This window comes from Mirounga angustirostris, unplaced genomic scaffold (genome assembly GCF_029215605.1).
Source record: "Mirounga angustirostris isolate CCGP_5_RB_7025 unplaced genomic scaffold, mMirAng1.0.hap1 SCAF_12, whole genome shotgun sequence".
NCBI classification, from domain to species: domain Eukaryota; kingdom Metazoa; phylum Chordata; class Mammalia; order Carnivora; family Phocidae; genus Mirounga; species Mirounga angustirostris.
The window spans coordinates 65,741,584-65,763,357 of record NW_026991720.1 but is presented as its reverse complement, the minus strand read 5'-3'; the positions used below and the strand labels follow the sequence as shown (position 1 = coordinate 65,763,357).

The 21,774-nt window shown below is 37.5% G+C and overlaps 1 protein-coding gene across 1 annotated transcript in view; it reads right to left on the bottom strand.

The window, feature by feature from the left end:
- The window catches only part of COL28A1 (collagen type XXVIII alpha 1 chain), a 161,727-nt gene that overhangs the window by 96,145 nt on the left and 43,808 nt on the right, over positions 1-21,774 (bottom strand). The window contains exons 12-17 of the mRNA XM_045864663.3: positions 20,814-20,882; positions 19,639-19,707; positions 12,109-12,177; positions 9,373-9,441; positions 4,534-4,602; positions 668-736 (exon numbers count right to left, since the gene is read on the bottom strand). Of these exons, the coding sequence (XP_045720619.1) occupies positions 668-736; positions 4,534-4,602; positions 9,373-9,441; positions 12,109-12,177; positions 19,639-19,707; positions 20,814-20,882 (414 nt within the window). The remainder of the gene's footprint in view (positions 1-667; positions 737-4,533; positions 4,603-9,372; positions 9,442-12,108; positions 12,178-19,638; positions 19,708-20,813; positions 20,883-21,774) is intronic.

Genomic DNA, 21,774 nt, shown 5'->3' with positions numbered 1-21,774 from the left:
ATCAAGAGCAACATCATAAGCAGAAAGAACAACCTGAGCTTCCAATGATGAACCCAAAGCAAAAATCTCAAGGACAGTAACTTTCTTCTATCGAGCTGCTTCTCACATGCCAATCTCTAAGGAATGTGCTGGAAGGTGACTACTCTCAGAGCAGTATTTATTTAACAATGATTAGTGATCATTCGAAGCAACAGTAAGGACAGCTAGTTAAATAAGAAGTGCCATGCCTCTCCCTAAGGGATAAATAATAGTTTTAATTTAGGACATAAAATGATTCCCACATTCATAGAAGATTTTTCTTTATTTCTGACTCCATATCTTTAATTAAATGTGTCAGGAGGTAGGCCTTCTGTGGGAGTGTTGGTGAGAATGGATTAGCCAGCCCACAGGTAGCCTCTGCTGTTTGAGCCGCTAGAAGAGGATCTCTTGAGAAAAAGTCATAAAGAAAACAATAAATTAAGATTGCCTAAATAAATGCTTCTAAAAGTGTAAGGAATACATATTACATTAACTAAACCCTCAGGAATATCAGTACCATTTTACATTAAGTAGAAATCTGATTTTTAAGTTCATTTTATCTATTGCTTTCCCAATGCACTGGCTGCTGACCAGGAAATAGCAACTAGACTATAGATATATTAAACTCTGCTCTCATTCAGAAAGTTACCTTAGCACCAGGCAAGCCTTGTCCTGGAGGCCCTTGTGGACCAGGTGGACCCATAGGACCTTGGATTCCCTTTAAAATAAAATGTTTAAAAATAGCATTAGTGAAATTAAGAAATTCGGATAAAAGTAGTTTCATACCCTCTAAAGTGAAAATTTAATTCTCATCCTATCATATATTAGTCACACTCAGTATTTGTTGAATGGCATGGCAGATGCTGTGAGTCAAACCATAATAGGCATTCTCCCCTTCTTCCATAGTAAGAGAATTGTAGCTGACCTGCGCGGCTGCCTAGATAACGACCACGTTTCCCAGTCCCTTGTGCAGCCAGGTGTTGCCAGATGGACTGGATTTGGGCCAATGCGATACAAAAGGAAGTGACATGTGCAATTGCTGATTCATGATAAAGGAAGAGGCATGCCTTTGCCTCCCCTATTCCCCTTCCCCAGTGGCTGAAGTGAAGACACAGTGGCTATCCCGGATCATGTGGGCGAGGAAAGCACCCTGAGAAGGGCAGACTCCCAAGAATGAAGACGGAACCTCTGAAGACCCTGACGAACAGAGCCACCATGCCAGTTTGGAGTTTCAAATCAGAGAAATAAAATTGCTTCTTGTTAACCTATTTCACATTTCAGTCCCATGCAGGCAAACCTATATTCTAGCTGTCTCGGTCACATTATATCAGGATGTTAAATCGAAGGTTTTGACCTTAGGCTCTAAGAAGCAAGAGTCTGTGGACACCAAACTGAAGAATGTCCAAACACTAGATTCTCACTCACATTGTGGGTATAAAAAGGGGAAGGAGATAGAATTAATTAAGTTCTTCTTTGGAGAAAGTAGTCTTATAAAGTGTTTTCTTTGAAGAACATGAGAGGGATTTGGGTTGCTTCTCTCTTTACCGCATTCTAGAAAGAGAGCTTCAGTGAAACCACTTGTTGACCTTGATTTTTGCCTTGCCAACACAAGGGACCTGTGTCTAACTCACACCTGGGAAGGCTAACATGGATGGTGATGGCCAAGAGAGGGCTGGGGTTGGATCAGCCCATCTATCCAGAGTTGGTCAGCGCAAAGGCCGTGCAAGTTTTTTCTGTGGACCAGATGTACTCTAGGTGAGAGACAGGGTTAGCCTTGAATTGTTTGGAATCCTGTCCAAGAGGACCTGGAGGAGCAATGGAATTCCAATGGAGAGAATCAGTATAGAATAAACCCCCAGAAAAGCAGAGGCTGATGGGGAGAAACAGCTAGAGGAAGAGAGTCCTTCATCCATGTCCTGAGAGTGGCAGTCACAGGGGCAAGGCAAGAGCCCCACAAGGAAACTCACTGTCAAACATCTGTCAAGACCAGAGGACCCAAACCACGTGACAATAGACCAGCCAAGAAAGAAACTCTGTGGCCTCCCTCTGACTCTCATCCTTGATTCGGCCTGGGAGAGATGAGAAGCACATTCCTTCCCATGGACCACAGGTTCTCCCTATAGCTCATACCAGATAAATGAAGATTAAAAGGAAAGTTAATATAGTGACTAGATACTTTTTATTACACAATTAAAACTGTGAGTTACAACTAAGAGGTGATACCATAACTTTTTATTACCTAAAAGTGATAAGAAGAGTTTGTAACTCATTGGTAATTTCTTCCTGCGGTAGGAAAAAGAAAAAACTTACCCCACCAAAAATATTTAAAGGGTTGGTGAGGAAAAACTAAAATTTTGTTTTGCTTATACCCCACAATCCATGATTGTGTAAATAATGGTTACAGATACATGATTATTTTATTACAAATGGTATCCCCTTTTTTCCAGCTGGATGATACAACTGCTTATTTATTTTTTAATTATAAATATCATTTTTTTTCTGGTTAATGAAGATGAAGCAGTCGAAACAGTTTAAGAAAGCTAAGGTTATTACAAGAAGGAATCATAATGTTATTAGGAAGAATCTTTTACAGTTGTCTACAAGTAGTATGATATGCCACAAGGAACCAAAAATTCAAAGAGATCCATGCATATATGTGTGTGTATACACGTGTAAATGTGGTTATTTGTATTTGCACTCCAATTTATAACAGAGTTGAAGTGGTCAAGCCTCCAAACATTTCATGAAAATCTGTAGGCCCCTCGAGGCATATTATCAACATGTTCTTGAAAACAGGAGTTTCCCAAAAACAGATGAGTGGGGAAATTCATTTCTATAAGAGAATTAGGAAGATCTAGTAACAACGGTAATTCAATGAGTAAACATGTCAAATTAAGGATAAGAAGAAAAATGAATAAATAGAGGTTACATTTAAGTAGGATTTAAATCATTTGTCTTAAAAGGGAAAACGAATTCCTTTTTTGTTCAAAGCAATTTACAAATGATGCATTCTATTCAATCTCCTATCCAGTGAGGGTCAGCTCCATATGGACACGTCTACCTTGAAAATGATTTTCTCTTGGAAATTTGGAGAGAAAGGGGTGAGAAAACAAAAGAAGTCAAAGAGAGTTTTTTAAGCTGAAGAACAACAACCCCCACCAAGAACCAGCATTAAAGGCAACAGGAAGTTGCAGGTGGGAGGTCCAGAATTTGCAGGCCACCTGGAAAGATTTGGCTTTCTTTGAACCTCATTTCAGCCTTTTGAACCTCATATACTCAGCACCGGGACCACAAGACCCAGGACTGTCCAGCCACTTCCAGGATCAGAATGTAAGCCTGGCTGAAACCAGCAAGTAAACTGCAAAGTTTGAGACTCCCTAGTGCTACAGTCAAACCACAATCCTTGTGTAATCAAAATATCCAGCTCTTCATTATTATATAAACACTTATATACAGACTTATCTTGGCTTTTCCTGCATCTTAATCCTCCTAATGTATTACCACTAAGATCTCTATCAAGAGAAAGGACATGGAAAAAGGAGTAATATCCAACTTTGGTGTTGCTTGGATTAACAACAACAACAACAAAAATACTAATTAATTTCAAGATGGTTAGAAAGAAACTCAGAGTTAATGTTAACAATGAGGTTTGGAATGATCTCCTTTTTTTATACTCTTCCCACTCTCCTAGATAAAGGAAGCAGTATTCATTCTCTAGGCAACAGAATAATTCAAACCTTAATCATAAATCTTAGTCAAACCGATTGGCTACTTTCTATGTAGGAGGACAGTCAACATAAATCTGGATTTGTGTGTCACTTTGATTAAATGAGATTCTGTAGGTAGATAGTACTTTTACATTATCTTTATATTATTTAGATCTAACAAAGGTGCCCAGCTTTTCCAAAAGTTATGGTCAGAAGATTTTGGAAGCCCTTAGAGCCATGAATGTGGAGACATCCTCAGAGAGCTTTCCTTCCTTCTGACCAAGAGAGGCCAAATGTCATTTATAAACCCTATCTGTGGTTTGCTTCTATTCAGGAACGGTGCCCTTTAAGTTAAATGGTTACCTCTGATTCTGGTCCTTGTTTTAAAACTTTTTTTAGATTGATACGTGGCTAGGGGGTAGGAGATAGTACTCTCCTAGCATTGGCAGAGAGTGAGATTTAATCATTTGCAAAGCCTCAGGGGGAAAACACGCAAACCAACAGATAAATAAACCACTGCTCCCAAGGAAAACTAAGAATATAAAATCACTCTAAAACTCTTATCCTGTTAGTTAGGCATTAATGTTAAAAGTCACAGCTCCAAGAAACACACATTTTATTTTTTTTAATCTTTGGAAGTTCTAAAAAATAAAATCTCACAGAACCATCTTTTCCTTTTGGTTGTATATTCCATTGCACTTTGACTATCAAATATATTCATAGGTGTTTGCAGGACTGGCTTTCAATGAACACCAGAATTGGGTCAGAGTGTTCTGTACCAAAGGGAAAGAGAGAAAGCTTTGATTACCTGTTCTCCTTGACTCCCAATTCCAGGGATGCCCATTAGTCCCTGGGGTCCCACAGGTCCCAAATCCCCCTGTATAGAAAATAAGTCAGAAATATAACAATAAGCCTCATTCTTTCATACTTTGCTAATCTTGAATTATGCTGAATTAAAATCTATACCATAAAAGGGTTCAACATAAAAAGTTAGAAAACTCTATCTCTTTTAAACAGTTTATAGTTCAAGTTTGCCAAAAGAGTGAATGATATTTTCACTGTGTAGTCTAAATTGGTGAATATTTGCACTAGTTTATATTTATCAATCATTTTTCTAACAAGGACCAAAAATTCCTAAATGGTTATTAATGATCCAAACACTTCCTGTTAGGATTACAATAGAAATATTTAAAAGTCTCATATTCACAGGGTCCAAGAAAATCAAGATTTGAGAGAGAAATTGAAATGTTTGAAAATTTTCTAAATACCTTTTCCTTCCACATCTTGCTAAAATACATTTTAAAAATTAAGAAATTATCTAAGGTAAATGCAACAAAATTAAAGAACCTCACCTTTTCCTTCCATGAAATAAATTCGGGAAACAGAGTGAGAGTTATCAGTAATAAGAACACTATCATTCATTCATTCTTGGTGTCTTTCAACAAATACCTGTGAGTGCCCATTATGTGCCCTGGATTGTTCCAAACACTGGGGAAGCAACAGTGACCTAAACAGCCAAAAAGCTCTCTCCTCACAGAGCTTACATTTTAGTAGGAAAAACAGAAGATAGTAAACAAGATAAATAGATAAAATAAGTAATATGTTGAATAAGGATAAGTGCTAAGGAGAAAAATAAATCAAGGAAGGGGGGAGACAACTACAGTTTTGCATGAGGTGGCCAAGGATGGCCAAGCAATTTAGAGAGAGAAAGAACCACGTAGAAACACAGGAAAAGTATTCCAAGCAGAGCAAACGCCTAGTGTGAGGATGATGCCTGGCACATCCCAGAACAGCAAAGAGACAAATGAGATGCATATTTTATTTTATTTTTTATTTTTATTTTTTGAAGAAGGCTCCATGCCCCACGTGGGGCTTGAACTCACAATCCTGGGATTAAGAGTCATGTGCTCTACCAACTGAGCTAGCCAGGCATCCCAGACATTTAAATGTCAGTTGTATTTAGGCTCCATCAGGATCCATGAACTTGTTCTTAAATAGCTGGACAGTAAACATTTTGTTCTTGAGGGCCATAGTCAGGTCCTGTCATCAGTAATGGACGCTGCTTTGGTTGTAGCAAAGCAAGCACAGACAATACCTAAATGCACAGATATGCCTGCGTTCTAAAAACACCGTATTTGTAAGAATAACAGCCAGCCCTATAGTTTGCCAATGCCTGGACTAAATAAGTGTTTTTATGAACAAAACTGTATCGTTGGATCATACTTCACATAATATTAGGGGCGCCTGGGTGTCTCAGTCTGTTAAGTATCCAACTCTTGATCTCAGCTCAGGTCTTGATCTCAGGGTCGTGAGTTCAAGCCCCGTGTTGGGCTCTACGCTGGGTGTGGAACATATTACTTATTTTATCAAGTTTGCCAAAAGAGTGAATGGTATTTTCACTGTGTAGTCTAAACTGGTGAATATTTGCACTAGTTTATATTTATCAATCATTTTTCTAACAAGGACCAAAAATTCCTAAATGGTTATTAATAATCCAAACACTTCCTGTTAGGATTACAATAGAAATATTTAAAAGTCTCATATTCACAGGGTCCAAGAAAATCAAGATTTGAGAGAGAAATTGAAATGTTCGAAAATTTTCTAAGTACCTTTTCCTTCCACATCTTGCTAAAATACATTTTAAAAATTAAGAAATATCTAAGGTAAATGCAACAAAATTAAAGAACCTCACCTTTTCCTTCCATGAAATAAATTCGGGAAACAGAATGCTGATCCTGTCATTAAGACATGCCCTGGAATATGCTTCTTAGTGTTTTACTTTGTGTCAACCCCCATTCTAAATAAATATCTTAGAGGGAAAGATGTAATGGACTCAAGTTCTAGTTCAGAGCTGGATTATTCTGATTCAGAATTGGATTGCTTGTCATGTGGCAGGCACTGCATTAAATGCTTTTCATGCTTTATCTCATTTAATCTTCACAAGAACCCTCTGAAAGTAGGCATCCCTATCTTCCAGATGAGGTTAAGTACTTTGCCCCAGTCATACAAACGTTAGATGACAGAGGCAAGATTCAAGTTCACTCTCTTTGACTCCAGAACCCACTCATAACCACTATTCTGCAAATATTCAATGAACACATAAGAAGCATCTTCTTTTGTGCATTATTATTTACATTTAATTTCTGTATCAAAACCACTTCTTTGTGTTTTACCAATTATATATTTGAGAGCCCTTACCATAGAGGTATTTATCTTATCACTTGAATTACAGACACAAATGTGCTTGAATCTAACATTATAGATAAAAGCTATGGTGAGCACTGTGAATCGTGTAAGACTGTTGATTCACAGACCTGTACCTCTGAAACAAATAATACATTATATGTTTAAAAAAAAAAAAAAGATAGTAGGAAGGGAAAAATGAAGGGGGGGGAATCCGAGGGGGAGACGAACCATGAGAGACTAGGGACTCTGAGAAACAAACTGAGGGTTCTAGAGGGGAGGGGGTGGGGGGGATGGGTTAGCCTGGTCATGGGTATTAAAGAGGGCACGTACTGCATGGAGCACTGGGTGTTATACACAAACAATGAATCATGGAACACTTCATCTAAAACTAATGATGTAATGTATGGTGTTGAACATAACATAATAAAATAAACAAAATACACCATATGTTAACTAACTTGAAATTTAAAAAACCAAAAAAATGGCAAATAAAAAGTTGAGACAAAAAAAAGAATAGGAAAGGAGGAAAGGGGGAAGGGTAAGGATTTGGTAAGGGAGTAGCTGATGAAAGCCTCGCAATTACTATGTGATAATGTCTGATATTTCAATGTATTTCCTTTGCATGAGCTCCAGATGTAAAAACACAAATGCCATGACAACAACACCTGAAAAAGTTAATTTACTGAACTCATAAAACAATAGATCTGTTGTACTCAGTTCTCACTGCTCCAAAGGAAGACACTCTTACATATTTTTAGGGTATTTTGGAGCTGGAGCTGAACTATTTGAACCAAAAACTGTATTACAACTAAAATTTGTATAACTCACTATTTACCAGTATCTCTGCTATTTAAATACAGATATCTAAAAGAGACAGCTACCAGTAAATAAAAGAAATAAGTCATTCAAAATTGAAACACAACACCTAAAGTAATCATGAACATAAATCATTATTCTAATATATAATGTGATGATATGCTTAGAGATTAACATATAAATGACTCCAAATTGATATGAGGTCTCTGTTTCTTGTACGTTTCTTATATCATCTTCACCTCTGGGAGCTTTCCCTTCCCAGTGGTCTGTAGGGCTTTATTAGCTTCCGGAGGTCCTAGCACCAGCCTCACTACCACTTCTAATCTGGGTATGATCTGTAGCTATTTTAAAGAAAACAAGGAACTAGTGAGAAAGAGAAAAGCAATGACAGGTTGACCATGGTGTTGAACATAAACAATTTTACAGAATACTGTCAGATATGGCCATTCATTGTGATAAACCAAGATAAAAGCAAGAGCACTCCATAGTTATGTCTGAGCACAGACAAAAACAAAAAACAGCATCCAAACCACCTATCCCCAGCAAAATGATCAAACATCCCCCTAAACTAGCTAAAGTGAACGACTGCTACTTCTTTACCAATTATAGCTAAGCCTGACTCCATTTTTCCCACCTCCTAGATAAGAGTCATTAAAATAGCCAGTCTTAAAATTACCTCACTTCCTGTACCCTTGAAACAAATAATACATTATGTGTTTTAAAAAAAAGAAGATAGCAGGAAGGGAAAAATGAAGGGGGGGAATCAGAGCGGGAGATGAACCATGAGAGAGGATGGACTCTGAGAAACAAACTGAAGGTTCTAGAGGGGATCGTGGTGGGGGGAAGGGTTAGCCCAGTGATGGGTATTAAAGAGGGCACGTTCTGCATGGAGCACTGGGGGTTATATGCAAACAACGAATCATGGAACACTACATCAAAAACTAATGATGTAATGTACGGTGATTAACATAACATAATAAGAAAAATTTTACCTCCCTTCCTAACAGCATCCAATCCAAAGTCAACTTCTTTCTTAGTCACTTCCCCAAAACACCTAACACAAGCCCAAATGCTATAAAAAATCTTTCATCTTCTTACTGAGTAGTAATGGGTTCCCCATGGTATGTGGTCTGCCTCACTGCAATGAATCTATAGACCTAACTTTGTTCAGCTATAGGTGGACCCCTCTTGGTCCTTGTTAGAGGGCTTCAGCACTAGCTTTTCTTAAATGAGTTCTCCTATTTTAGTCCCATTTTAAGGTAATATCTTTTGAGTGAGCATCTAAGGATGGACATGCACATTCTGTAATGGGGTCAAGTCAATACATTTTAAAACACTTTTTTACTAAGAAGAGGTCTGTTTTGCTAATGTTTGGCATTAAAGCTGCTTAGCTGAAGATAGTTTTACTGGAAGTCAAAACCCAAATAAATGAGACATTACTGTAAATAAACATGATGGGGTATTTCAGATAATAATTCCTCCTACATAATAATATACCTTGCATATACTTGATTTATAATTAACTGGATACCTGTGTGATATGGTCATTAGATTGAATACAGTTCATAAATGTACATGCATAAAGAACAATGAACAAAAATAATTCTAGTGGCATCTTTCCTATTGTATACACTTTATGCAGTACCTTGTCCCCTTTGATTGACAGGCCTTGTAATCCTTGTGGGCCAATTGGTCCTTCAGAGCCTTTCTCACCCTGAAAGTATATGGGAGAAATATCAGTATATTAATAAAAATCAGGATTTCAAAATAGTTGAAGCATCCAAAGCATCCAAATTCACTGCTCACTACAAATGGGTAATTCTAGCCCACCCAAAGATCTGTAACTTGCAAAAAAATACAGTTTTAATACTCTTAAATAAGAAGGAATCTGTCCAAACAGAACACATATACAGCATCACTAAAGTTGGAAAAGAGCTCCATTCCTGATAGAAATATCTGGAAATGGGGGACCTAACTAATCATATAGTACAACAAACTGAATCAATCCTTCATTTCCTTAACACTGCTCAACTAGATCCTTCACACAATGAAAATTCGTCTCTCATATTAGTATGTGAACTAATGCTTGCTAGTATTGAATTACTTATTAAATGTTTTATATCGTAATTTATAAATATTCATTGAAAATTTAGTTTTAAAATGATTCATAGAAAATCTTCTTGGAGTACTTCTATAGTCACATGACCTATGCGACAAGCTCTGGTTGTAATGTAATTGCAATGAAGTCATAACATTTTGTGCATTTGTGTGAAAAATAAGCCATATTATTAATTAGGAATAGCATTTATTTAAACCCAGAGTAAAATCAAAGAACACTTGCAAGAAACCTAAGAAAAGGGAAAATACACCTTTAAGTCCCTCTTTATTCATAATTTATTCTACGTCAATGCAAAGTAACCTGAGTAGCACACATAGAAAACTCCCCATTGACCCTGCTGGTTGGGGAATGAAGTATTCTGACTAATGGGTTCTTCTGATCATTACCACAGAGTGTAATTACATAAGTCAACCCTAAAGTAACACTGAATATAATGGATTCTTTCTGTGATGAGATGCAGGGCGATGCAGTGCCGTGGGTTATGATGAGTAAGAGTGTATCATTATAACATTGAACCTGTCACTAAAACTCACCCTGCAGTATGCTCCTTAGTGTTTCACTTATTCACTTCTCATTTACTTATTTATGTTAAAAACCCCCACAGGTTATAAAGAGAAATAACCCTGGCTATTTGAATTTCCCAGGTTGTTTGGACTACATATAAATAGAAATTTACTATATGACAAAAAAAAAACTCAAGAAATTATGTATTATAAAACTTTCTGAAATGTAGCACTTAGCTGTTGGCCTGACTTCTGAGAGTAATACTCTGGTTAAGTCAGGACATTAGGAATGTCCCCTTTCTCCTACAGATTATTTCCTTTGATGATGACAAATTAAAGTTTGTTAGTTATTGAGGGCCTCTTTTAAAATTCAACCCAGCAGTCATTCACAACTTAGTATGAATTAGGTTTTAACTACTTGATCTCCCTGTAGTCAAGATTCAGGTTTCTCACAGACAATAGAATATTGATCATGGCTGAAGAGGATAAGAATGAGATGATATTTTAGAGCATGAGGCTGGAGGGAGAAGGCCAGATCTTAGTGACTGACCAAATGGCTGAAGTAGAAGTTCTTAGACACTTGGAAAACAGCATGTGGTTCTCTGGGTGGTGTGTGTGTGCATGCATGTGTGTTTGGGGGAAAGAATTTAGAAAAGAAAGGAAAAGGACCCCAAAATGTATTCTTGCTTACTCTGAAATGTTGTTGATGCTGCCCAAAGTGTCTTGGAAAATCATTTCCTGTGTGGCCTTTGGTAGATGGGGGGAACCAGAGGTCAGCAAAGTACAGCCCATTGGCCAAATCCAGCCCACTGCTTGTTTTTTGTAAGTACAGCTTTATTGGAATATAGCCACACTCACTCATTTATACATGGTTGATGACTTCTCTCATGCTACACCAACAGAGGCTAAGTCGTTTTGACAGATACCATACTGCTCACACAGCCTAAAATACTTATTCTCTGGCCCTTTACAGAAAAAGTTTGCCAGCCCCTGGTCCAGAGGAACTTGAGTGCCAAGAATTATATATGGGAAGCAGTAGTAACATTTGAATTCTCAATTGCCAGGTAAAAGGTACGTTTCTCATAGCATTTTGCCCCTTATGATAACAAGGTAATCCTAGTTCTGTCCTCCCACCCGTATTTCTTTCTTATTATACTAATGACAGTATGATTACGAACTGGTTTAGTAGTTTCTTATCTGTGTTTCACAAAACAAAGCTGTGAGTAAAGTTCTGTCGTAGCTATGCTCAATAACGTCACTTCTGGACATGAAGATGCTATTTATCACTATGGCTTTAATGACTATAAACTAAAAGAGTTTTCTCCTTTCCTGTGCCATAATTACATGAGGTAAAAATCTGTCAATTAGTTATTTTTTTAAAGATTTTATTAATTTATTTGACAGAGAGAGACACAACGAGAGAGGGAACACAAGCAGGGGAAGTGGGAGAGGGAGAAGCAGGCTTCCCACCGAGCAGGGAGCCCGACGTGGGGCTCAATCCCAGGACCCCGGGATCATGACCTGAGCCGAAGGCAGACGCTTAACGACTGAGCCACCCAGGTGCCCCCCATTAGTTATTTATAATCACAAATTTCGTTATAGTTTCATGTTAAGGGAAAATTTACATATTCCTTTATTTAATAGGGTGAAGATAGGAAAATACTTGACTTCTGATAATTGGCTAGGCCACATTTTTTAAAGTTGTAAATCATGACCATGCAAGACAAAGCATTTTTTCATAGTACATAAGTATTGTTACCTTTGGTCCTGGAAATCCTTCTCCTGGTAAGCCCCTCTCTCCTGGTGCTCCCTCAGGACCACGGGGACCCTGTTTAGGAGAAGAGGAAATGAGGAGCAGGAAAAGAGAGAGAAGGAGAGAATGGGGGGAGAAAAAGGGGAGAAGGAAGGAAGAGAGAAAGGATTATATTTTGGTTCACACCGGCTGCGGCGATATAGTCCTACTTAAGTTATTAGTGAGAATCCTTCTAGTAAACTCCATACTGATTAGTAGAATCGTAGAGTGGTGAAGAATAATATTCCACTTGATTAGCAGAAGATGATCTATTCTGCTCTCCTCAAATTAGAGGAAAATGGAAATTAAGTGGTGCTTCAGAATAAGGATTAGGAAATAAATCCTATGAGGAAAGTCTAAAAATCTAGGACTGTGTGGTCTGGAGAAAGTTGCAGAGTGATTAAATAATTGAAAACTATCAGGGGAGCTCTGTGAAGAAATCACTGCCCAGCGGCTTTAAAGCACTGAATTCTGTTTACACGTGTTTTAATTTCTATCCTGATACATTTGGATTCAAACTTGAATTCTTTCAAGGACTGCTTGAATCCACTGGACGTTTATGTGCAAATGGGAATCCTGATAGCATCACATTTAGGTGAAGCATGGTTTTCGATCTCAGGGATTCAAATTAAGAAGTCCAGGTAACTATTGCTCAGAAGGGCACTCAGGGAGTTGCAAACTTCTCACAGAAGGAAAGAAAAACAACACAGTCTCAGGCTTTGAAGTGGGCTGGCAGGAAACATACTAATTGAAAAAATAAAAGGCAATAGCAAGATATTCACTTGAAGTAGGAATTTTTAAAAGGCTACAAATTCTCCCTCTCTTTATTCTTGGCCAGAAGGTCACAAAGTAAAAAAGGAACTAACAAGGATCTTAGAAGCACAAACTGGAGCTTTTCCCTCTAAGCCATCTAAAAAGATAATTAGGGCTTGCTTGGCAGGGAAGTGAACCTAAGATGATATAAAGTCGATTGAGTTGCCCAGAAACTCCAAAGCCAGCACACTGCAGACACTCTAAACAATCTGGGGGCTCGATACGCAATAATCCGGGGTAATATGAGAGGCGCTTTCTCCTGAAGCCTGGTAGCAGACGTAGGATGCAGCATTTGCTAATCAGTGACCGATCATAGTTATGGAACTGTAAACAAGAAAGCTAATTGTATCTCATGTCAATTTTTTTTTTGCCTTTCCCTAAATATTATATATTTTAAAAGACAGTCTTCTTCACTATTTATGCATCACCAATTTCATAAAGGCTTTAATTAAAGGGAAAAGCTAATATTTAATTCCATTTAAATTGCTATGCTGATGGGAAACCTAGCTTTTAACAACCCAAGACCTTAATCAAAGCACTAATATCCATGACAGCTTGCTCTAATGTTAGATTAACTAGGGGAAAAATAAATATAAGCATGAAAACTAGATTGCAAACTAAAAAGGCAAGTGCCTAGTTAACATCATGTAATTTAACAAAAAAAAAAAATTGACAAATTATTCCTCTTTCCCAATGATAAAACAAATGAAAATAACACAATTTACATTAAATGCAAAGAAGTCTTTTTCCAGTTCACTCAATTTTTTTTTTTCCCATTCATTCAGCAAATGTCTGGTGGGTGCAAGGCCCTGTGCTAAGTTCTAGGAACAGCAGATAGACCTGCTCTCTTGTCTCATAGAGCTTGCAGTCTTTCATGATAATTGAGAGCATATTATGGTGTCATATGGACCAGGGCTCAAGTCCCAGCTCTGTTGTGTGTTAACAGCAGGATCTCCAGCGAAGAATTTAATCTCTCTAAAGTTCAGCATCTTCATCATAATGGTGGTAACAATAGTACCTACCTCGACCACAGGAGTTAATATAAAGGTTAGATCAGAGAGACGTAATGTTCTTATATACTGAGCACGCAATAAAGATCTGCTATCGCTATCAAGATTACTTTACTTGAATCTTGTGATTGCGAAGAATGTCCTTTCAGGGCATGTTTATGAACAGGGTAGCTTCAGAGTGAATGGCTTACAGTAGGCAATATGACAATACAGAGAGAGGACTGCTGCAGAGCATGAACACCGAACCCTTCTTCCATCCCTGCATTTCTAGAGTCCGCCAGCCAAGGTGAGAGTGAAAACAATGGTGGTTTTGAGGAGCCATGTGTTTCAAGCTGCTGAGAGCCGAGAACTAATACTCGTGAGTATTCACTTAAAGGCATTTAAAAAAGCAGTGATTCAAGGTTTAATTACTACACACTGTTGGAATAATATTCCACATCAACAGTACATTCTCATATTTTCCAGCTAAACCGAATGGAAGATGAGAAAGAGCAGGTACTTGGGGTAGATGAACTGTACTTTATCACAACAGTACCGATGGATTATTTTTAAAAGACAGAACTGCTTCTATAAAAAACTCACGGTGTCCTTTTCAAAAGCCATGAGAGCCAATCATAATTATGGCATATTTATTTGACTTCTCATGAATGCCTCTAATCAAAAAAAAAAAGTGGAGGAATCTAATTATCAATTAACACAGTCTGATCAGTGAAATGCTTTATTTGAGACATTAATGAGATAAAATGTGATTGTCCATTATCTTATGACTTGTTACTTTTCTTAATAATCTCACTAGTGTGGATAATCAATAAAAGTGGTTTTGCCATACATTGTAAGCATTAAAAATAAATATGCTAAATAATAATAAAAATTTCCCATAATATTCAAACAGTACCATCTGTGTAATTTTTAACTCCAAAGTATTTACAGTTCTACTTCAGGGGGTATTTTTTACTAATAGTGCTATGAATATCCTTGTACAAAAACAAAACAAAACAAAAAACCCTGAGGGGCGCCTGGGTGGCTCAGTTGGTTAAGCGACTGCCTTCAGCTCAGGTCATGATCCCAGGGTCCTGGGATCAAGTCCCCCATCGGGCTCCCTGCTCTGCGGGGAGCCTGCTTCTCCCTCTCCCACTCCCCCTGCTTGTGTTCCCTCTCTCGCTGTGTCTCTCTCTGTCAAATAAATAAATAAAATCTTTAAAAAACCAAAAAACAAAAAACCCTGAAACCACTTGAAATCATTCAGACAAAGAAACAAACATAAAGGACTTTCAACAGAACCTTTTTCAGTCCCAAGGTAAGTCTTTATGTTACTTCTAGGTAATTAAAAAACTCACAACGTTGGGTTTTTATTAGGACAGTTTGGTGCAAAACTTTCATACGTTACTTGCGATCCACCCCACCTTTGTTATGATTTCAGTTCCCAGTTAAACCATAGATGTCACAATGTCACTCTGATTTGTGTAATTGTGGCTTGGAAAGCAAACAAAAAAGAACTTCGTGTTCTGGCAGTATTATGAAAACTCTCTAGCTACAAACAAAAAGGCAAGTAACACAAATTTTTCTTTAACACAAATTTTAAAGGAGGTCCAAAAATAAATAAGGAATAAATAGGAACAGCAGATTCCTATGTCTCAGTAAGGGAAATCACAGGGCTCCAGAACAAAAAGGGAGCAGAACGCTGGGGTGGTACACGTAGAAGCTGATGCTGTGTCTGTCCTGGGTGGAAGAGTGTGGCTGTGTGGTGGAAATATGTCTAGAAAAATCTAAGCTAGAGAACCAGAAGCAAGGATTTTGGCTCACTCAGTGGGAAATAAGGAGAGAATTAGAGCTGAGATAAAGCTCATAAAGCTAGGCTCTGTGCTGGGCATAGAGCATGCTTAAGATTCTCTCTCTCCCTCTGCACCCCACCACCCCCATGCATGCGCTCGCTCTCTCGCTCTCTCTCAACAAAAAAAAAAAAAGTCTACGGTCAGTGTATTATTTTTAGGGTCAGGTGCTGATACTGATGACATTTCAAGCTTGTTAGCTAAGAACACATGTTAAAAGTTCAATAATCAGGAGCATCTGGGGGGCTTAGTTGGTTAAGTGTCTGATCGGCTCAGGTCATAATCTCAGGTCCTGGGATCCAGCCCCTCATGGGCCACATCAAGCCCCCCATCGGCAGCATTGGCCCCCCATTGGGCTCAGCACTCAGCCATGAGTCTGCTTATCCCTCTGCCTCTCCCCCACCGCTCTCTCTCTCTCTCAAATAAACAAAATCTTTTTTTTAAAGTTCAATAAGCATATATACATGTAGATATATGTATACACACATGTGTGTATAAAAAGACACACATGTATTCTGATACATATGTGCTTTCTAATTAGATTTTTTTAATATTGAGTTTTGAGAGCTATTTATACAATCTCAATATAAATCCTTCATCAGATATGTGGTTTGCAAATACTTTTTATTGGTCAGTAGCTTGTCTTTTCATCCTTTTAACAGAGCCATGGAATAAACATTTTCCACTTTCCAGGAGTCCAACTAATCAATTTTTTTATTTTTTGGATCATGTTTTTTGTAACATGTCTAAGAAATTTCCACCAAGCTATAGTACCAAAGATTCTCTCTTACGTTTTATTCAAAAGTTTTATAGTTTTACATTTCACATTTAAGTCTATGAGCCATTTTGAGTTAATTTTTTATAAGGTGTGTGTGAAACTTACTTGAGGTTCAGTTTTTGGTATATGGATATCCAATTGATCCAGCACCATTTGTTGAAAAAGTTATCCTTCCTCCATTGAATTGTTTTTGCACCTTTATCAAAAAATCAGTGTGTGGGTCTGTATCTGGATCCTCTATTCTATTCCACTGATCATGTCTCTATGATCTACCAGAACTGCACAATCTTGATTATTATAGTGATGTGAATAAAACCCTTTCTTCAACTTTATTCTTTTTGCAAATTGTTTTTAACTATTCTAGTTCCTTTGACTTCCCATACAAATTTTTTTTTATTTATTTTTTTATAATTTTTTTTTAAGATCCCATACAAATTTTAAAATAATCTTGTCCATATCTATAAAAACATCTCACTGGAATATTTAAAAAGACTTGCATTAAACCTTATATCAATTTAAGCAGATTGACAGCTTTATGAAATCAAGTCTTCAATCCATGAACATGGTGTGTCTCTCAATTTATTAAATATTCTTTTATTTCTTTCATTGGTGTATTGTAGTTTTCAGGATACAAGTCCTACACATGTCTTAGTAGATTTTTACCCAAGTATTTCTATTTTTTAACGGCTATAGACGCTATTATATTTTAAATTTTTATTTCTATGTGTCTGTTACTAGAATATAGAAATAAAATTGATTTTGTCTGTTCTTTGTATCTATGGGATTGGTTTGGTTTTTGTTTTGTTTTGTTCTTAAGGTTCCACATATAAGAGAGATCATATGGTATTTGCCTTTCTCTGACTTATTTCAGTCAGTATAATGTTTTCAGAGTCCATCCATGTTGTTGCAAATGGCAAGACTTCATTCTTTTTTATGACTGAATAGTAATCCATTATATATATCGATACATATATCCAATAGTAATCCATTATATATATATGAGGTATATATATATATCTCAATTTCTTTATCCGCTTATCCATCAGTGAACATTTAGTCTGTTTCCCTACATTGGCTATTATAAATAGCATTGACCATGGGGGTGCATATATCTTTTCGAGTTAGTGTTTTTATTTTCTTTGAATAAATACCCAGAAGTGGAATGGCTGGATCATATAGTAGTTGTAGTTTTAGTTTTTTGAGGAACCTCCACATTGTTTTCCACAGTGGCTATGCCAAATTACATTTCCACCAACAGTGCATGAGGGTTTCCTTCTCTTCACATCCTCAACACTTGTTATTCTTGTATTTTTGATAATAGCCATTCTAGCAGGTGTGAAGTGATACCTCATTTTGATTTTGATTTTCATTTCCCTGGTAATTGGTGATGTTGAGCATCTTTTCATGTACCAGTTGGCCATCTGTACATCTACTTTGCAAAAATATCTATTCGAGTCTTCTGTCTGTTTTTTGTTATTATTGAGTTGTATGACTTCTTTATATATTTTAGATATTATCAGATATATGATTTGAAAATATTTTCTCCCATTCAGTAGATTGCCTTTGTATTTTGTTGATGGTTTCCTTTGATGTACAGAAGCTTTTTAGTTTGATGTAGTCCCAACTTGCTTATTTTTGCTTTTGTTCCTTTTACTTTGGGTACTCAAAACATCATTGCTAAGACCTATGTCAAGGAGCTTACTGCTTATGTTTTCTTCTAGGAGTTTTATGGTTTCAGGTCTTACATTCAAGACTCAAATCCATTTTGAATTAATTTTTGTGTATGGTATAAGATAGTGGTCCAATTTACCCAACATCATTTTTTTTAAAGATTTTATTTATTTATTTGATAGAGAGAGACAGATAGTGACAGAGATAGTGAGAGAGAGCACAAGCAGGGGGAGAGGCAAAGGGAGAGGGAGAAGCAGGCTCCCTGTGGAGCAGGGAACCCAACGTGGGGCTCGATCGCAGGACTCTGGGATCATGACCTGAGCCGAAGGCAGACGTTTAATGACTGAGCTACCCAGGCACACCTACCCAACACCATTTATTAAAGTAAGACTGTCCTTTCCCTGTTATATATACTTGGCTCCTTTGTTGTAAATTAATTGACCATTTACGTGTGAGTTTATTCCTGGGCTCTCTATTCTGTTCCATTGGTCTATGTGTCTGTTTTTATGCCTATACAATACTGTTTTGATTACTATAGCTTTGTAATATATTTAGAAATCAGAAAGTGTGACGCCTCACCTTTATTCTTCTTTCTCAAGATTGCTTTGGCTATTCAGGATCTTTTATGGTTCCATACAAATTTTAAGGTTGTTTGTTCTGTTTCCATGAAAAATGCCATTGGAATTTTGATAGGAATTGTATAGAATCTGTAGATCGTTTCAGGTAGTATGGACATTTTAACAATATTAATTCTTCTGATCCAACCCAGTTATTTTTATATGTATCTCAGTAAGTAACTTACTGTTCTTTTCTGGGAGAATAATGATTACTTGAAAAGTTAAGAGCATTTCTATACTAGGATAGTCATGTTTTATTCATTTCTTCTCCAGATCTCTTTTGATAGAGACACTTTTTTTTTTCTTCTGCAAAAATAGTAAACTTTAAAGCTACATAAGCTAGAAGCTGCAAATAACACAGGTATTACCTGTCTGCCTTCATCTGTCCTAGCTTTAGTGTATACTCATAAGCTAGGTAATGAGCAACAGCCTTATTCTCAATGATTTTCTCATGGTTCCAGGAAAGTCCTTAGGCCTGAATCCAGTTCTCCTATCTCCTAGGAGATTTTGACACATGAGATCTCTTTCCTTCTTGGACAAGCTGATTAATCTTGTAAGAGATTTCAGTAAGAGAGAGCCAGTTGTACGTATCATGTGTGGGGGGCTCTATTTCAAGTGTTATAAAAAATAACACTTGGATCTGGCCCTTGCATATTTATTGTCTTTTTTATCCCAAAAGATGCAACATGGGCTTAGTTTAGCCATCTAGTCTAACCACAAAGGGCACATAAGAACTATATTTGTCCTTTTTATTCCATCTAGAGTTTCTTGCTACTTACCGGCTGGCCTGGCTCCCCAATGCCAATCGGTCCTGGCGCCCCTGTTCTTCCTTCCTGACCTCTTTCCCCCTAAGAGAAAGAAATAATCAAGTGAAAGTTTGAGTTTTTAAATAAAGAATAAACATAGCACAAGATACTCTGGAGATTTCAACAAAGATATATTCCAAAATAGTCAAGCTTTTCACATTCATAAAGATAAAAAAAAAATTCTGGAGGAGGAAAAATGGCTTAAATTTCAGTGAACAAATTACTCTAAAATGCTCATCATCCCTTCTTGTGTAAGTGCAATACACCACTTTTAACTTTCAGAAGCTATTGTGTGTGTAGCAACTGGCAGGCTGGACTGCATGCAATTCATTTGGGTTATTGAGAGGACCAAGCTAACAATGCTTGTGCCGTTCCCTGCCCCTCTCACCACCATTCTGGAAGGCCACCCTCTCCTTGTCCCCACTCTGTTCCATTTTACCTCTCCTTTCAGTTCTGTTTCACCCTTCATCTCCTTCAGAATCTTTGTCCAATCACTCTGCCAATACAAACTCCACCTTCCCTGGAGTCTCAGTATGCTTATTGTTTCAATTCCATCCATGGTGATACTTGATGACACCAGAATTGCCTGTTTTGTTTAGTCCTGCACCAAAGTCTTATTGTCCCAATGACATAGAAAAGCCATTTAAAATAAGCACTTCTATTCCATGACATCCTGCATGATGCAGAGCACTCCAGGGTGTTGGGTGTTGCGGTACTTTCTAGTTCCCTACAAACCTTTCTATCAACACTTACCTATTCAGTGTTATGGTCCTTCTGGTTTCTGCCCCTCTCTGCTTCTTTAATGTGAACAGGTGATAGTTTATATGTTAAGATGTTTCCCATCCCGATATCATTTTTGCATGTTAGCATTTAAATTCCATGAAAACTCAACAGAACTAGATGTACATTTACAAAAGTTTGGCAATTGGAGGCAAGAAATATTTTTCATTTCCATCAAATAAAGATACATTGATTATTCTTGTGGTAAGTGCCCCAGTGTCCAAGCACCCACCCGGACTGTAAGTACCTTCTACAGGCAGCCTCCTTGTGTCTAGAGGGCAAAGCTGAGCAGAATTCACATCACAGCTTCCCCAGCCCCTGCAATAAATTCAGTACTCATCAATGAGGAAAAAGACAAGAATTGTTACCTTACTTCCTTGCTGTCCAATACCAGGGGCTCCTGGAGGACCATAAGGACCAGGGGGACCTGGTTCACCCTGGAGGAAGAAACAGTTATGCCTTAAGTCAACTCAACAGTATTTATTGAACAGCTCTTAGATGTAGAGTGATGCAGTAGGAGCTTTGAGGGCAACAGTGAAATCTAGGACATAGTCACTGCCCTCAAAGTGTTTACAATCCAGCTGGAAGGACAACATACATCCGGGGTTGAATTAACCACTGGACGTAGCAGGCACAATATCTAGGGTCCATGAAAATGTTTCCATGTTAATGTTTAAAATCAGAATAAAAAATAATAATAATGAATATATAACAATGTATCCAGTCTGGATTAAATTTGTCTTTATGCCAACTCAGTTGTAATATATAATTTTTAACGTTGTTTTATGGAAAAAGAGGCCCACAAAAACAAAAGTTTTTCGGATCCTGCAGCCCTCACTTGTTTGCTTAACAGATCTTTATTCTGTGCTCCTGACAGACACATTTGTTTCCTACCCAATAACCATTCCCTCTCCTCTTTCCTTCCCTGCTATTAGAACTTTGAACTGCTCATGTCAATGAAAAGCTATTCTTTACACTCAGGGCTGTAGGATGAATTGGTTCAATGCAAGTCTAGAATCTCTTTGCCACTGGTTGGCCCTTTGGCTTAGTTCCAACAAATGAGATATGGGGATGTTATTAGGTGCAAAGAGAAAGCTTTTGCCTCTGCCTCTTCTTTCCTAGTTGGAGATATGATAGCTATCTTGTAACCACAAGGTAACAGTCTCTTAGATGAAAGCCAGCCACTGAAGAGGATGATACAGAAAAATATTTTGAAGTGCCCTAGCTCCTGGAAAACCTCACTGAACTTGATCAAACAAAACCTCATTGAGCTACCTACCTTCAAACCTTCTGTTTACTAAACACAAGAATTCTTATGGTGCAAGCCAC